This window comes from Silurus meridionalis, chromosome 9 (genome assembly GCF_014805685.1).
Source record: "Silurus meridionalis isolate SWU-2019-XX chromosome 9, ASM1480568v1, whole genome shotgun sequence".
NCBI classification, from domain to species: domain Eukaryota; kingdom Metazoa; phylum Chordata; class Actinopteri; order Siluriformes; family Siluridae; genus Silurus; species Silurus meridionalis.
The window spans coordinates 1323990-1339840 of NC_060892.1; the positions used below are offsets into that span (position 1 = coordinate 1323990).

Consider the following 15851-nt stretch of genomic DNA (forward strand, 5'->3'; position numbering starts at 1 on the left):
TTGGTTGGAACTTTCTTTCATATCTCATTATAATGAAGAAATGTAAACGCGTTGGAAGTGATATTACACCGCACTCACATGTGGTTTCACCTGTTTGCATGAGATGCCTTTGTTTTAAAGAGCAGAGATTGCAGCGAGACGGAAACAATGTCATAATATGGATGAAAAAGAAAAGAGAGAGAGAGAGCAAAAGAATGAAGTTGTTCTCACCGGCATGGTCTGACTGCCGTGCAGAGCGCTGATTGCAGACTGAGCTTCAGCATGTGTGGAGAACTTAACAAAGGCACAGCCTGCAAACAGAAAGAGAGAAAGAAGAAAGAGATTTTATTAAACATTGTGAAATGTAATGCATCAGAACATTAGATGAGGGGAGGTTCAGGAGCTGGTGGTGGAACATCAGGCTGGTCCTCTGCAGGATGTCTGCATACAAGGCTCAGTGCTCCAGACTGCACTGATTAAAGTGCAACGCTAATTAGCGCCATGTGCATGCACGTCTGCGCATACCGAACACCAACATGGCATCAGTTCATCATCAGTTCACCATCAGTTTACACAACAATCAAAAAGAGCTTCATGATCGTCTTCTCCTGAGGCAGGTACCAAAAACCCTGGTGTGATGTGCAAGCGTTCCAACGATTCATTTTGATTCCTGGTTTATGTTCTGTCAAAACTGTCAGACTGGTTAGTTTGTTTTATTGATTTATTTATGCATGGATGGAAAGATGGATGGATGGATGGATGGATGGATGGATGGATGGATGGATGGATGGATGGATGGCCTGATTGATAATTGACTAAGATGTCTGAACTGTTAATCTATTGATTGATTGATTGCTTTCTTGATTGATTGATTGATTGATTAATATGAATGGTTGAGCTGGTGGAAGGATAGATAGATAGATAGATAGATAGATAGATAGATAGATAGATAGATAGATAGATAGATAGATAGATAGATAGATAGATAGATAGATAGATAGATAAATTAATGCATAGATGGATGAATAGATAGATGGATGGATGGGTGGACGTATGGATGGATGGAGAGACAGATGGATGGATAAATGGATGGATGGATGGATATATGGATGGATGGATGGATGGATGGATGGATAAATGGATGGATGGATGGATGGATGGATGGATGGATGGATGGATGGATGGAGGAATGGATGGATGAATGAATGGATGGATGAATGGATGGATGGATGGATGGATGAATGGATGGGTGGATGGATGAATGGATGGATGGATGGCCTGATTGATAATTGACATGGGAGAATAGACAGAAAACAAACTGTGATAGATCGATCTTCATCATCTGATACCGAACACGGTATCATTTCATCATCAGTTCACACATCAATCAAAAAGCGCTTCATGTTCTGCTTCTCCTGAGGCACATACAAAGAAAAAAAACCTAGTATGATGTTTAAGAGTTACAATTAATGATTTCGATTCCTGGCTTCTGGTCAAAAATTCTTCAATCGTTCTCATTCAAGCGTCTTCCGAGAAATCCGAACGCGTTTGTGACAGTCACGGGTTTCCAAGAAACCTCACGTTCATGCAACAACTCCCTAATCTCACAGCAATTTCCATAAGAACCAGCAGGGGAACACTACAAGTCCCACAGTGCTTTGCTAAATGTCAGGCCAAATTAGTGTCTATCAGTGTCCTAAAAGCCTCAGTGGGCAATAAATGGAGTCTGAAAATAAATAAATAAAAACAATAAACAGGCTCAGAAACGCTCTTATGTTTCCCTTACGGCTATTAAATGTCCCTGGTGAAAGTATTTTTTTGTTTGTTTTGTTGTTGCTTAACAAACCACTTTGAGCCGAATGCGATTTCTCCACACGTCTATTTTTATGTATTCATGCAAAATGGTCCTACCTTTACTGTTCCCATCAGGACCTCTTAGCACAGTGCACTCCTCGATGACTCCGTAGGGCTCGAATAGGCGATACACGTCCTCCTCCGTCTGTTGTTTGTTAAGCATCCCCACAAACAGCTTCCTGTCTTCTGAAACAAAGAGCACACATGGTGTGAAACACGATTCGTTGTTTTCTTTTCTTTTTTTTTTCTTTCCTCCACTTGTTCAGCAGCCCAAGTGCTGGACAGCGCTCTGCTTTCTGGACCGTAGCCACTGAGAGAAAGAGAGAAATCAGGGACTGCTTTGGTCGAACACATTTAGCTCATGGAGTGGAGTGGAGTCTTTACGGACATTGTTTTCCGAGCCAAGGCTGTTCATTTTAATTTGGGTGATAATTAGGTTCGAACCCCTGCTGAACAAACGTGGCCAGGCCTGTGGAGTGTGTGGAGTGTGTGGAGTGTGTGGAGCGTGAGTACTACGACAATAAATAAAAAAATTACTTCCACAAGCATGTTGTCAAATCTATAAAGCCCAGCAATGTTAATATTCTTCAGTTCAATTTATACAATATAATATTGTATATATTATAGCAAAAGTTTGTGGACACCTCATCATAAGATCTGCTTTTTGAATCTACAATTTACCGCACCGAGGATAACATTGAACATTTTTTAAACAAATCATTTTCAGCCAATGCAATAACCTCATGCTTGGGAGAAGCATTTTTCTTCTCGTGAGAAAAGTCGATGCCACAAATTCCTGATGAACAACTGGCTTCTGGAATATTCCAAATATTTCAGATGGGTGAATTGTTCTGCTTGCAAACAGAGGTACACTATACATATTCCTCATCTAGTCCCCAGTCACTGTTATAACAACCTCCATTCCTCTGAGATCCACACTGATTTCAATAGTAACAACGCAGGAGAAAAGAAGCTGGTTAGATAGCTAACTGAAACCACCATGATTCCAAATGCGTTTCTTTATTCATCTTCAGTAACAGCTTTCACCCGGTGAGGTTTAAAGTTTTGAAAGTCTCATTACCTTCAAATCTTATAGCGAATATCAGAAAATAAAGTGCAGTGAAAGATGCATGAATTTTGACACAAAATCCAAAATGACTTGTGTCTCATCTGAGACTCACCATCTCAGAGCAAATCAGATTTCCTACATGCTCAAGGGCTGGTGGACACCTGAGCATAAGATCTCATTCCATATTTAGCTACCATAATAACCTTTATTCTCTACTGGGAAGATGTTACATAAGATTTTGTCGAGATTTCTTGGAGATTCCTTTTTCCACTAGTGTGTTAGTAAAGTCAGGTACTGATGTATGTGAGGTAAAGAGGCCTGGGGTTCAGTCAGCATTCTAATTCATCCCTTATGTGATCAGTAGGGTAGAGAAGAAGCTCTATAGCAGGAGATGTTGAACAGGAGATGGAGCTGGCTTTGTGCACAGGCGGATTGCCATGCTGGAACAGGTTTGGGTCTACTAGTTCAAGTAAAGGAGAAATTATATCCACTAGTGTGTAACAGTGTAGGAACAATCTGATGAAGAACCTCATGTATGTAGAAAACCGAATGCTTTTGGTTCACATGGTGCAGTATGAAGTTTGAAACACAGACATGTTGTGAAGGCATCATCACTGAACCTCCATCATGCCCAGAAGCTCCTGCAGAAGCTTTGACCATGTAAGATCTTCCCACACATGGACTGTTTATCCTCTGTGGCAGGATCAGAGGGTGCTTTTCGAAAGCAGAGGTGATGCACTGTGACATGTGTCACTGTAAATCTTTTGAGAATCAAAATCGAGAGCCGTGAACCAGGAAAGAAAAGGCCAAGCTGGTTCTCCTGCATGCCTTCAGGAGACACCATGAGCTTAAGGTGCTCTAGCAGATGTGTCCTATCTGAATGGTGCCAACCCGTCCTCGGGTTCCTCCAGGACATTAACAGATGACCTATACGAATTTGACCTAGAACCTATCTCAGACACCTATACAAGGAGCATGGCTGGAGGTCTCAGCTGTCCTCTTTTGGAATTTTCACTGAGACTTTACTTCCGGCTGAATGGATTTAAGCAGGAATGTGTTTTCGCCAGAGCACCAGGAGAATGAAGATATGGAACAACATCAGCATCTCAGGAGCTGGACTTCAAGTGCAGCACGGAGTCTGAGCAATACACAATCACCATGGGAGCTTCTGAGGGACTTCAGTGCTCCTGACATAAAAGATAATCTTCTATACACATATACACACACACACACACACACACACACACACACATGCTCTTGCTCCCTCTCTCTCTCTTTCTCTCTCTTAAACTTACACACACACCCACACACACACACACAAATGGACTCTATCTTTCTGCCTCTCCCAATCTCACATGCACTCATACACACACACACACACACACACACACACACACACACACACACATTCTTCTGACAGTAATAATAAATCAGTGCATATATGGAGCCCCATTTGCTGTTCAGGTTAATGTTGCTGAAGCGTTCAGCAACCAAGAGTCACTTGATGCAGATGTTTGAGAGAATCTACAGATGAATCTACAGCAGATCTACAGGCAGATCTACAGGCGGCTCTACAGTAGATCTACATATGGATCTACAGACGGATCTATAAACGGATCTGCAGATGCAAGTAAACATCATGTGATGGATTATTTCCAGCCAGCGTCAATTTCAGCCAACAAAATGTAATTAAGCTGCTGTTAAGACTTGCAACCCAAACCCACCTATCTGTTTCTCGTCCATTTCATTTTGCAGTAAACAACACACACACACACACACACACACACACATACACACACACACACACACACACTCAACAGCATCAATTTAAAAGCCTGATCGTCATCTCCTTGTCTTTATTTTATGGAGTGTGTTTTGTTCTTCAGCCCTGGTTTCACTGAGGTCCTCTTAATTTTCATCTTCTTTCTAATTGAGTCGAAACTGCGTGCATTTGAATCGCTTCCTTCCTCGGTGTCCTTGACGCTGGGCACAGCCTCCACCAGCTGTGCTGCTGCATTCAAAAAATTACACCCATCAAGCCTCATCAGCTTCACCTGCCACAGACCGGCTTCGTTTAATACCTCGCAAAATAAAACAGCATTACAATGAGAACAAAAAATTGCTGTGCACTCCTGCAGGAGGGATTTTTCAGAAAAAAAGAAAACAGATCTTCCTTTTTTGGGGGGTTTGTCTAAATAATAACATCCACATATAAACATCTAATGTACCATTTAGATAATTATTACATCAAGGTATTTCTGTCTTTATTTAATGCCTGGCTAGCTATCACAAGCTACTTTTTTTTGTTTCAATTATATGAGATTACAGAGCGCCCCCTGGTGGTGGCGGCACCAAATTATGTCATACTGGTTTACATTCAGCACCGATGACTTTTATCATAATTTGAAGCCCTCATCCACTTACATTTATCTTATTTATACAACTAAGCAGATATGTGGGGTTAAGGGTCTTGTTCAGGGAGTGGCAGGACTTTGTGTGGCTGAGATCTGAACCTTCGAATCCAAAGTCTAATGCCTTAACCACAAAGCTACCACCTCCTTCACCTCCCACCTCATTAGCAAGGACAAGGAGCCTTGAGAGGAAAAAACTCCAACACAGGAACTTTATCCTCGTCTGGGTGACACCAGATATTCATTTATTATAGTCATCATCTGTTCATTAAATGAGACTCAAAATCTGTCTTTAAATCCTCCATAGGATCTCCTTCAACTTGAATTAGGAGACCCAATCCTGTTCCAGCATGATAATGCTCCTGTGCACAAAGACAGCTCCATGAAGATCTGCTTTACATGGGTTGAAGATCTGCTGCTATAGAGCTCTGACTGCACCCCAGAATGTGATCTGAGTTAATGTTAGTGGCTGTAGTGTTATTCTGAGTCTGGCTGGTGTTTAATCAGATAATACACTGATTAAATGTTCAGATGTGGAAAAAAAATCTTTTTTTCATGTTTTAATGATTTTCAATGATGTGATACTGATTAATGAGGAAACCCTTCGAGTTCTAACTACAATTATAACTTAGAAGTAAATCATGTAAATCATTAGCATGTCCTTAATGTCCTTTGACACTGATTCTGATTGGTTTATTGTATGCAAAATTTGGATCAAATTTATCTTAATCATACAAAATCTAATTATATTGTAATATAAAGTGGTCCAAGTAAGGAACAGTGGTGAACTGGCGACAGGGTCATGGGTCTCAATGATGCACGAGGGGACCGAAGGCTGGTCCATGTGGTCCGATCCAACAGACGAGCTCCTGTAGCTCACATCACTGATGAAGTTCATTCTGTTAATGATAGACAGGAGACGACTGTTTTAGCAGCAGAAGGGGGACCAACACAATATTAGGCAGGTGGTCATAATGTTATGTCTGATCAGTGGCCAAAAAGTTATGCCTGGTCAGTTTATAAACAGCTTAAACACAAAATCCCTTAATGTGATCGCTTCAAATATGTTTCATCCATGCTTTATAGCTGTTTGGTGGCCTAGAACATGTGAACAATTTGATCTGTGATGCTTTAAAAAATACATGTTGAGGATGAGGTTTTATTTTATTTATTAGCTTTGAGTTAAGCATGTGCAAGCAAAAGACAGAGACTTCTATCTCTCTCTCTCTCTCTCTCTCTCTCTCTCTCTCTCTATCAATTTATTTCTCTATCTATCTCTTTCTCTATTTTCTATTTTCAGGGGTTTATTAAGTAAATACGCATTTGGCTGTATTTCAGGAAATAAAGTTGTTTTGTTGATGTAAAAGCCTTCAGGGAGGTTGGAGTCTCTAAATTGCCCCCTGAGTTCTGAGTGCATTAACTACAATCCCTATAGGATGGAAATGTCTTATAAACGACTGCATCATGTTTTCCAAATACGCCCGATATTCCACTAACCCTGTCCATTTTATTACCTGACGCTGTCATGGCTACGTTGGACAGTTCCTCCAGGCCACCAGAGGGCAACCATTATCATGACATTCTGATTGCCTGGAGGGGAAAAGTACACAAGATAGTATCATATCACAAAGGGAATGGAGGAAGTGGAATAAATTCAGAAATAAACCAAGTTTTTTTTTTACCTTTCTGTTCAGGCCACGCCCACTTTCCCTATAATGCCAGCTGGCGTTTCCTGTATATACACCAAACTGGAAAGGTTCACAATTTTTGATTCAAAGGGTTTTTGTGAGTTGCTTTGATTTGCATTACAATCTTGGATGGCGTAGAGTAGACAAGGCACATGTACGTTTTGAGGTGCATTGTGGGATGCCATTAGAAGCCGAAACTCGTCCTGGAATCGCTTGCTAATAAAGTGTCCTAGGATCAATTGGGCATTCGGACACACTCGAAAAAAAAAACGTCTGAGAAACCTCAATTAGTTTCCTACACATTGAGCATGGTGTCAATCTCCATCTGATATATGCCAGGCTGGGTATCTTTTTTTTTTTAAAGCCATACGAGAGCGAAGGACAACAAGCCTTTAGCGGCTTCCGCCTCAAACAGCTTCAGGGGACCGGAAAAGAAACACTATTACTCTAATAGCGAGCTCTCAGGCAAGTGGAGAGCCACTCTTCATCAGCTGTCAGAGTCCGAGGCGTAAATCCGGCGGATGTATGAAAAAAAATATCAGCATTTTGATGCAGGAGGACAACACGAGCTGACAGATATTAGGTAGCGTTCAGCTGCAAAATGGGCAAAGTGACAAATTGCGGGAGCTTCGCGCTGGCAGGAGATAAAACAACGGCGTCGCGAGCGTAACGCGCAGAGTTTGTCGTCTCCTGCCAGCATTGCATCTGCTTTTAGTCCAATTAAAATAAACACAACGTGTAGACCTCCATCATGTAGCTATGCATAAACAAACAGACAGTCAGGGTGATAGTAATTAACCTATAGCAACACTGAAAAGAGCTTAATCCAATTTATTACAAGCCCCGATCGTGTAGCAGTACAAGAACTAATGAAGTACACTCATCCACTCTGACCTCCGTGTTTATACTTCCTCAGTTTCAACGCCACATCTCAACACTCCTTTGGCTGCACTTCCTTTGAATTTCTCCTTCTTTCTCTATCTGTTGTTCTCCTTTTCTTTAAAATCATATTCGAATCCAGAACCTGGAGATTCACTATATGACAAGCCACATATACTTCTTCAAACTACAAATTACTACAAATTTGGAGAACCAAGCCTGCTCCTGTGCACCAAGACAGCTCTTGAAGGTATGTTTTACTTGAGCTCTAACCCTATTGAACATGGTGAATGTGAACGCTGACTGCACCCCAGAACTCCTCACTTTCTCACCTACATCTAACTTTACTAACACCCTTGTGGCTGAAAAAATCTCCACAAAATCTAGAAGAACATCTTCCCAGAAAAGTGGATGTTATTCCAAGATAAAATGAGAACTAAGTTTGGAATAGTATGTTTAAGAAGAACATATCAATCTTATGGTCAGGTGTCCATATATGAGGTGGTATCGTTAGAAGACTTGCACTGTTTACCAGAAAGTACTTTATTTATGTTTCCACACTGTCACCTTCAAAATAGTCTCCTTACACTGCAATACAGTGCTCCCAGGGTTCTTCTGGAACATGTCCTAGAAGTCTTTTTTTAAAGCGCGTCAAGCACCTTCTGGGATTTTTGCCGTATCTCTGCAACGGTGTTAAAACGTCGAGCTGGATCTTCATCTTCTGGAAGACGGGTGAAATCCGCAGGATCTGGTGAGTAGGGTGGGTGCGGAATGAGATCATGTGGATCACTCTCCAATGATCATCATGCACAAACTGCTGAATGGATTCGACATGTTTGGTAGATGAGCTCGTTGAAGGTCTTCCTGACCTCTCATCGACTTCCAGTGACGTTCTTCGGCTCTTGCAGTAAGTGCACCGCTTGAAACATCGCAGAATTTCACGCAGAATTTCACGTTGGTTCGAAATTGCTGTCATGGACGTGATAACGCACATGGGTCAGAACAGCAACAGCTACACCATTAGTCTCGAAATCTCCTGCTATAGAGCTCCATCTCTATACAACATGATGAATGTGAATGCTGACTGCACCCCAGGCCTCCTCACTTTCTCACCTACATCAGTACCTGACTTTACCAACACCCTTGTGGCTGAATGAATCTCCAAGCACAAATCTACACAAAAATCTAGTGGAACATCTCCCCAGAGGATTGAAGGTTATTATAAAATGAAATAGTAGAGTAAATGTAGAATTGGATGTTCAAGAAGAGCATATCAATCTTATGGTCAGGTGGCCACATAGTATAGTTTTGTGCATATTAAAAAAAGAGATTAAATCTGTGAATTCTCAGGTCGTGTGAGAACCTCACTGCTCCTAATGGCTCAAAGCCGTTCTGTGTTAATAGATCTGGGGGTTTTTTATTTAGTTTTTCGTGCGTCCTGCTAAAAATCGTGCCTCCGCTGTTTGTCAAAACGAGGCTCCTTAAATGGACAAACAGGGAGCAGTCATTGCTCTGCCTAATGGCCAAGTTTCATCATCATCCTTTTGAGCTGTACTTTTTACAGTCAGTCACCATCCAGAAGCGCCTTGATACGAATACCGCAACTCATCCATCACCAAGCAAGCAGTCTACTGGGATGCATCAGAGTCCAAGTGATTTCACACACTCACTCACACACACACACACACACACACACACACATATATATACACATCACACACCCACACACAAGCCTGCCAAACATTTCATCCAAACTGTGCAATGCTCCGTGCTGTAGCAACCATTGCATCATCTTGCACCAGGGTTTCGGAAAAAGAGCGAAAAAAAGAAATCACACACAGATCACTCTCGGCAAGTGGCTCAGACGTTCCTCCACCGCTCGATCCGACCAGGTAAAAAGAAAAGAAAATCACAGCCCGGTTTCTCTCTGAAAAGACGCCTGACATGGAAATTTCTCAAGCTTTTCGCATCAACACGTACTTCACCGATCACGTTTTTTTTTTTTCCTTACTATTCCCCAACCGGTCCACTCTCTGCTGCACCGTCGGTCACGTGACCAGAGGCGGCTCCAGCACCTCGAATAAACAACAAACGTCACAACAAACTCAATGGGGGAATAAAAGGAGGTGAAATAGAAAAAAAACGTTTTATCTCTGCCCTACTTCACTACGGATTTACACTAAATGCCATAACAGGTGTGAAATATGACTAAGGCTTCGACGTAGCGCCGTACGGCCCGTCCCGTAAATCTCCATCCTGTCACGTGACGTTTGTATGAGTGCTGTATAAACATTTACGCTACTGCAATAACTATTTATTATCCATTGTCTGCCTTCAGGCTGCCGCTGATGTTGGGGGCTTGTTATCAGTTTTTCCGTATCATCAATAATTCAAATTTCCTAATAAGTCCACAGATCCAGAATCATAGGCATTGATCAGAGCGTCTGTATCCAAAACACACGTCTCTACTTGTTTCTTTGTGCTATTTTTCTTTCCATTTATTCCATTTCATGTTTTCAGAGTGTTTTTTGTGTTTATAAATTGCGAAAGCCAGAAAACCGACTATATGATGAAAATAGGAAAACATTCTTCATAATACCAACAACCCATTTGTATCTTCTTCTTAAACATCCCATTCCACATTTAGATCCCATTTCCTCTTACAATAACCTTCACTCTTCTGGGAAAATGTTTCTCCAGATTCAGTCACAAGGGTGTTACAGAGCAGCGCCATAGCAGAAGATCTTTCACACTCTTTTAAGCCATGTAAATCAGATCTTCATGCAGTAGGCTTTGTGCACAGGAGCATTGTCATGCTGGAACAGGTTTGGGTTTCCTAGTTCAAGTTAAGGGAAACTTCAGGCAACTGCAAACCAGAGTCATCCTATACAATTGTTTGGAGAACAACCGCATATGTCTGGAAAAGCCAGATGTCCAGATACTTTTATCTATAAAGTGTATGTTACAAAAAAGAAGTGAGTGTAAGGAGCTGCAGGAACTGTACATCGGTTCGTTCATTCTTGGTACCTGCCTGCTCAAAGACACAGCGGTTTACTTTTCTCCAGTAGATACTTTTGTAAAACTTGATTTGTTGGAAAATGTATCAGACATCAACAAGCAAAAATAACTGGACGCCAAACAGAATTATGACCTTGCGTGATAATTAAAGGATAAAAAAAAACGTCCCAACCAGACTTCAAACGTGATCAGACCCACTCCAGGCCGAATACAGATACCATATCTGAAGCCCTGAACAGATCCAGATGCAGATTGCTTCTGCAGAGAGTTTTGCTCGCTTTACAACATTCTCATCAATCGCTTTATTTTAAAGTCCAGAGAGACACGAAATTGGAGCAGCTTCAAGAAGAATGAGGCAAGAACGAGGCTGGTGCTGGAGATGAAAGCGTCCAAGCCTGTATTTAAAAGGAAAAAAAACAGGACTGTAGGCTATATGTTTGAAAGCTGTTTAGTTTCAGCATGTGGGAGAAAACTAGTTTGTTGGCGGGTTAGAAAAAAATTCTAGAAAGCCAGTCAAGATACCAGAAATTCGAACCTTCTGAAAGAGAGACTAGTACACTATGTAACTTATGACCTTGGACCCAAGTGGCCACAATTTACTGTACTGTGGAATGATAATCCATATTCAGTCTTCTGGCTTTGAGTTCAGTCAGTGTTCACAACCTTTACTCCAAACATTCCATCCTTCATAGTTATGTATGAAGGAAAAACTCCCAAAAGCGATATTTCTATACACATAATTCCATAAATACATAAATACATATATGTAAGGTGATGATCCAGGTGTAGTTGTGAGGTGTTCCAGGATGTTAGTGTAGATGTAGAGATGAAGAAGGTCCTGAGGTTATACCATGGTCACTTCCCAACATTGAGGAGTTCAAGCTGTTATTGGTGTTTGCAGATTAAAACTGGATTAAAACTATGCATTTTTTATGCGACTCATTAAATCTACAATTCTGCTGCTCCGAATCACACACCGAGATAAAGTAATGCCAGAAGATCAATAATGAAGCTGTTGGAGTAACTCCTGGTGCTGTTTTGCGTTTTGGTTTCCATTTGAACTTTTCCTTAGAAGTTTATCAAGTTCATCTTGTGCCTCGTGCTGTGTATGAAAATCTCCATATTTACCAAAGAAGTTACACCACATGCAAAACTCCTCCATAGAGCTCAGTGATTTCATTAGGAAACATGTACAATATCTGTGGATGGAACTGGAACTGGATGTTACTATGGTTACAGGTGTTTATAAGCAGTGAAGTAATTTAGGTTCAACTGACAAACGCAAACTACCAACACTCTGAACTCACACCAGAACTTCCAGCCAGTCACAATCCACTATTCACGCCTGAACTCTTTCCAGCCAATCACAATCCTCTATTCACACCTGAACTCCTTCCAGCCAATCACAATCCACTATTCACACCTGAACTCCTTCCGCCAATCACAATCCACTATTCACACCTGAACTCCTTCCAGCCAATCACAATCCAATATTCACACCTGAACTCCTTCCAGCCAATCACAATCCACTATTCACACCTGAACTCCTTCCAGCCAATCACAATCCACTATTAATATAAATGACAGTAAATCTGATATTCCTGAGATTATGCCTCATACCATTGAAAATCCCAGGAGCCTAAAACACAAGTGCTGCATGTTGCATCTTCTCTCGTCTTCTCTAAGCCTGCTTCAGTCTTCTGGAAGATCCTGTGCTGCAGCGATATTGCAGGTTAAGCGAGATGTCCATCATTCCGAAAAACACACAGCCTTGTTTTTTCCATACGGCTGATTTAACACCGAGGTACACCGACAACTCAGCAAAAACCAGGAGCTTTTTTAAAACGTCACCACTTTATCATCATTCCAAATCATCACAAACGGTGAAAAGTTGCGTCTTAGTTTTCTTGGCATTGTTATAGAACCTCACCCCAGATGCCTGCTCGATTTACGTTTGACAGGAACACCTGTGCTTCTGTGCGCTTATTGGAGTTATCGCCTTCGTCTGCGTCGATTGTTTGTTTTTTTGTTGTTGTTCCAGCAGAGCATCGTTTCTTGTTAGTGTCCCATGACAAATAGAAAAGAAAGGGAAGAAAAAAACTTATCGATTCCAAAAATCTATTGGTACAAATAATAACGACGTGACTGAAAGCTTCAGGTGCGTATGCGTCATTATGCATAACAGAAACTCAAGTTCATTACAGCTTTTATACATCTGAAGGAAACAGACAGCAATAAAAACATTCTTTTAAATACACGATACGACCAAAAGTTTGTAAAAACCTGAGCAGTGAACATCCTGTTCCACATTTAGTATTCATTTGCTGTTATAATAACTTCCACTCTTCTGGGAAGATGTTCTACTAAATTTTGTGGCGATTCCTCAAGCTAGTTGTTAGTAAAGTCAGGTACTGATGTGGGTAAGAAAGTGAGGAGGTTCCTGGGCTGCAGGCAGAGTTCACATTCATCATGTTCAAAAGGGTTGGAGCTCTATAGCAGGAGATCTTCCACTCCAACCCATGTGAAGCAGATCTTCATGCACAGGAGCATTGTTTTACTAGATCACATTTTGGTCTCCAAATTCAAGCAATGAAAATTCACTTCTTTGCTACAGCATCTAAAGACGCCCGATACAAACTGTGTGCCTCCAACTTTGTGGTAACAGTTTGAAGAGGAACCACATAAAGGTGGAAAAGATGGGTGTCCTAATACTTTTGACCAAACACTGTATGTATATACTAGTAGCATGTATTATAATCAGTTACAACACGGGTCTGATCTCACATCTAATCTAGTTTTTACTTCCTTTTTACTACACACTTTTACTACACACTCACACACACACACACACACACACACACACACACAGAGTAATACACTAATACAGGTGTCTAGAAGGGTCTGTTTGTTCCTTCTTGCCGATGAACGCTTCAGCTCAGAGATTACGCTTCCCTGGCAGTTTCCATTTTTTTTTCTAACGCTTATTAAAAATGGATTAGAGAGAGCAGGAAGGAAGAGAACGAGGGAGGGAGAGAGAGAGAGAGAGAGAGAGAGAGAGAGAGAATTCCTCCTTCCTCCTTATCCCAGGCTTCATCTGTGAGCTTCGACAGGCCCATTTGTTTTCATTTACAGGATGTTTTGTTCGATATCTAATGAAATACTGTAACTATCTATATATCGAACAAACCGTCAGCCGTGATGTCTGTAATTGGTCACCGGCTGTCATTTCACTCCACAGCTTTTCTGTTTCACCCTCTGTGGTTGTTTGATTACATTTTGCTGTGTGTAATAACAGAGGCAAATGCCTTCTAATATCCACCCCCCCCACTGCCTGCTCAGGATATTTACTGAGGGGAAAATATCGTTCTCCAGGACACCTATATATAAATATTAGAGCTGTCAATCAATTAAAATATTTCTTCGCGATTGTCATGAGTTAACTCGTGATTAATCACACTTTTCTATCTGTTCTAAATGAACCTTAAATTAATACTTGCAAGTTTTTACTCTAATAAACATGCGCATGGACAAATATTGATGTTTTATGCAAATGTATGTTTATTATTAGTGAAACCAAACTCAAGAGCATGAAGACTAAATATTCTTGTCAATGTTTTAAAGTAATGATGTTTTTTTAAATGACGTAACTGATCAGAACAACAAACGGAACTTTTGCCATGTTTCCACACGGACGGTTATAATTGCCGGATGTGCGCGTCACGGTGGATTTTGGTGCTGATTTGTGACTTGGCGCATAAAATTAATTTTCAGTGATAACATTTTTTTATATCGTAGTAATGAAAGGACATCGTGAATAAATGTGTGTTTGGAAGGTTTTAATTTCGGCTCTTTTATTTTATTAATTATTATTTGTAATAAAAATGGTCAAACTGACATCGTGCGTTAATAAAATTTGTGCCGTTAAGATTAATTTTCGTTAACGTAATTAATGCATTAATTTTAACAGCCCTGAAATATATATACTGTATATATATGCGATATGATTCACCTTTATTATGCGATCCGATTTCGATTTGATTCAACAAAATGTGATGCTCTGCAATTCAATATGGTACTGATAGTTCACTTTTATTTCTTTTTATTTTTTTTTTTTTATTCATTTTCTTTCAGACAGCAAATCATCAATTTATTTTGATGCCTTCTGACTTTTATCACATGGCCTTTCACACACATGCCTTTGTAGTGAAAAAATAAATATCTAAAATAAAACCAGACGTGCTTTTTTTCTGTTGTGTCTGCAGGAACATGTGGCATGTCTGCCATGTTAATCTGTATTCTATGTGACTCTCAGGACACGCCTCGTTCTCCGTAGTGTTGTGATACGTCATAATCACGTAGCAGCAGCAGTGTTGAGAGAACGTGCTCGAGTATAGCAACTACTCCACCTCTAATAATATATAAATAAATCCTTTTTTAACGATGCAAATGTTTTTAAAAAACGATGCATTGTGATACAAATGCCAACTTGTATCCAATGCACAAATTTTTTAGTATATTTGCTATCTCGTTAATTGTCTCGGTAGCAATATATATTGTATGACGTAACGAGGTGTAACGCCACCATCGGTTTATTAGCCCACATTGACGCCTGAGAATATTCCTTCACCCGACGAAAGCGTGGCTTGTTACGGTGCCGTATTACAGAATAAATCCCTACTCAGACTAATAGATCTGAGACCTCCTGCGTTTCATTTCACCTGAAATGAACACGCCATCAGAGATAACCTGCAGGATAAGCCGATGATGAAACCTGGAGGAAATTCAAGGAACGGGTGGTTATTTCATCATGAGGACAGGTTGGGTATTTGCCCCACAAATCAGTTTTCATTTGGTTTTACATACTTGATCTCTTCAAAAAAAAAAAAAAAAAAGAGCTCAAGGGTTGCTTTCTTTACTTTACTGATGCTGCTTTTGAATGCTGATTTTTATTTG

General features: G+C 40.6%; 1 protein-coding gene across 6 annotated transcripts in view; it reads right to left on the bottom strand.

Annotated features, from left to right (window-relative positions):
* Positions 1-15851, bottom strand: part of celf5a (cugbp, Elav-like family member 5a) — a 190982-nt gene that overhangs the window by 34213 nt on the left and 140918 nt on the right. For 3 of the 6 annotated variants that reach the window (XM_046858147.1, XM_046858143.1, XM_046858146.1), the window contains exons 4-5: positions 1891-2016; positions 211-290 (exon numbers count right to left, since the gene is read on the bottom strand). In XM_046858147.1, the coding sequence (XP_046714103.1) occupies positions 211-290; positions 1891-2016 (206 nt within the window). Of the gene's footprint in view, positions 1-210; positions 291-1890; positions 2020-15851 lie in introns of all 6 variants that reach the window. The other 3 variants (XM_046858142.1, XM_046858145.1, XM_046858144.1) reach the window with 1 other exon arrangement.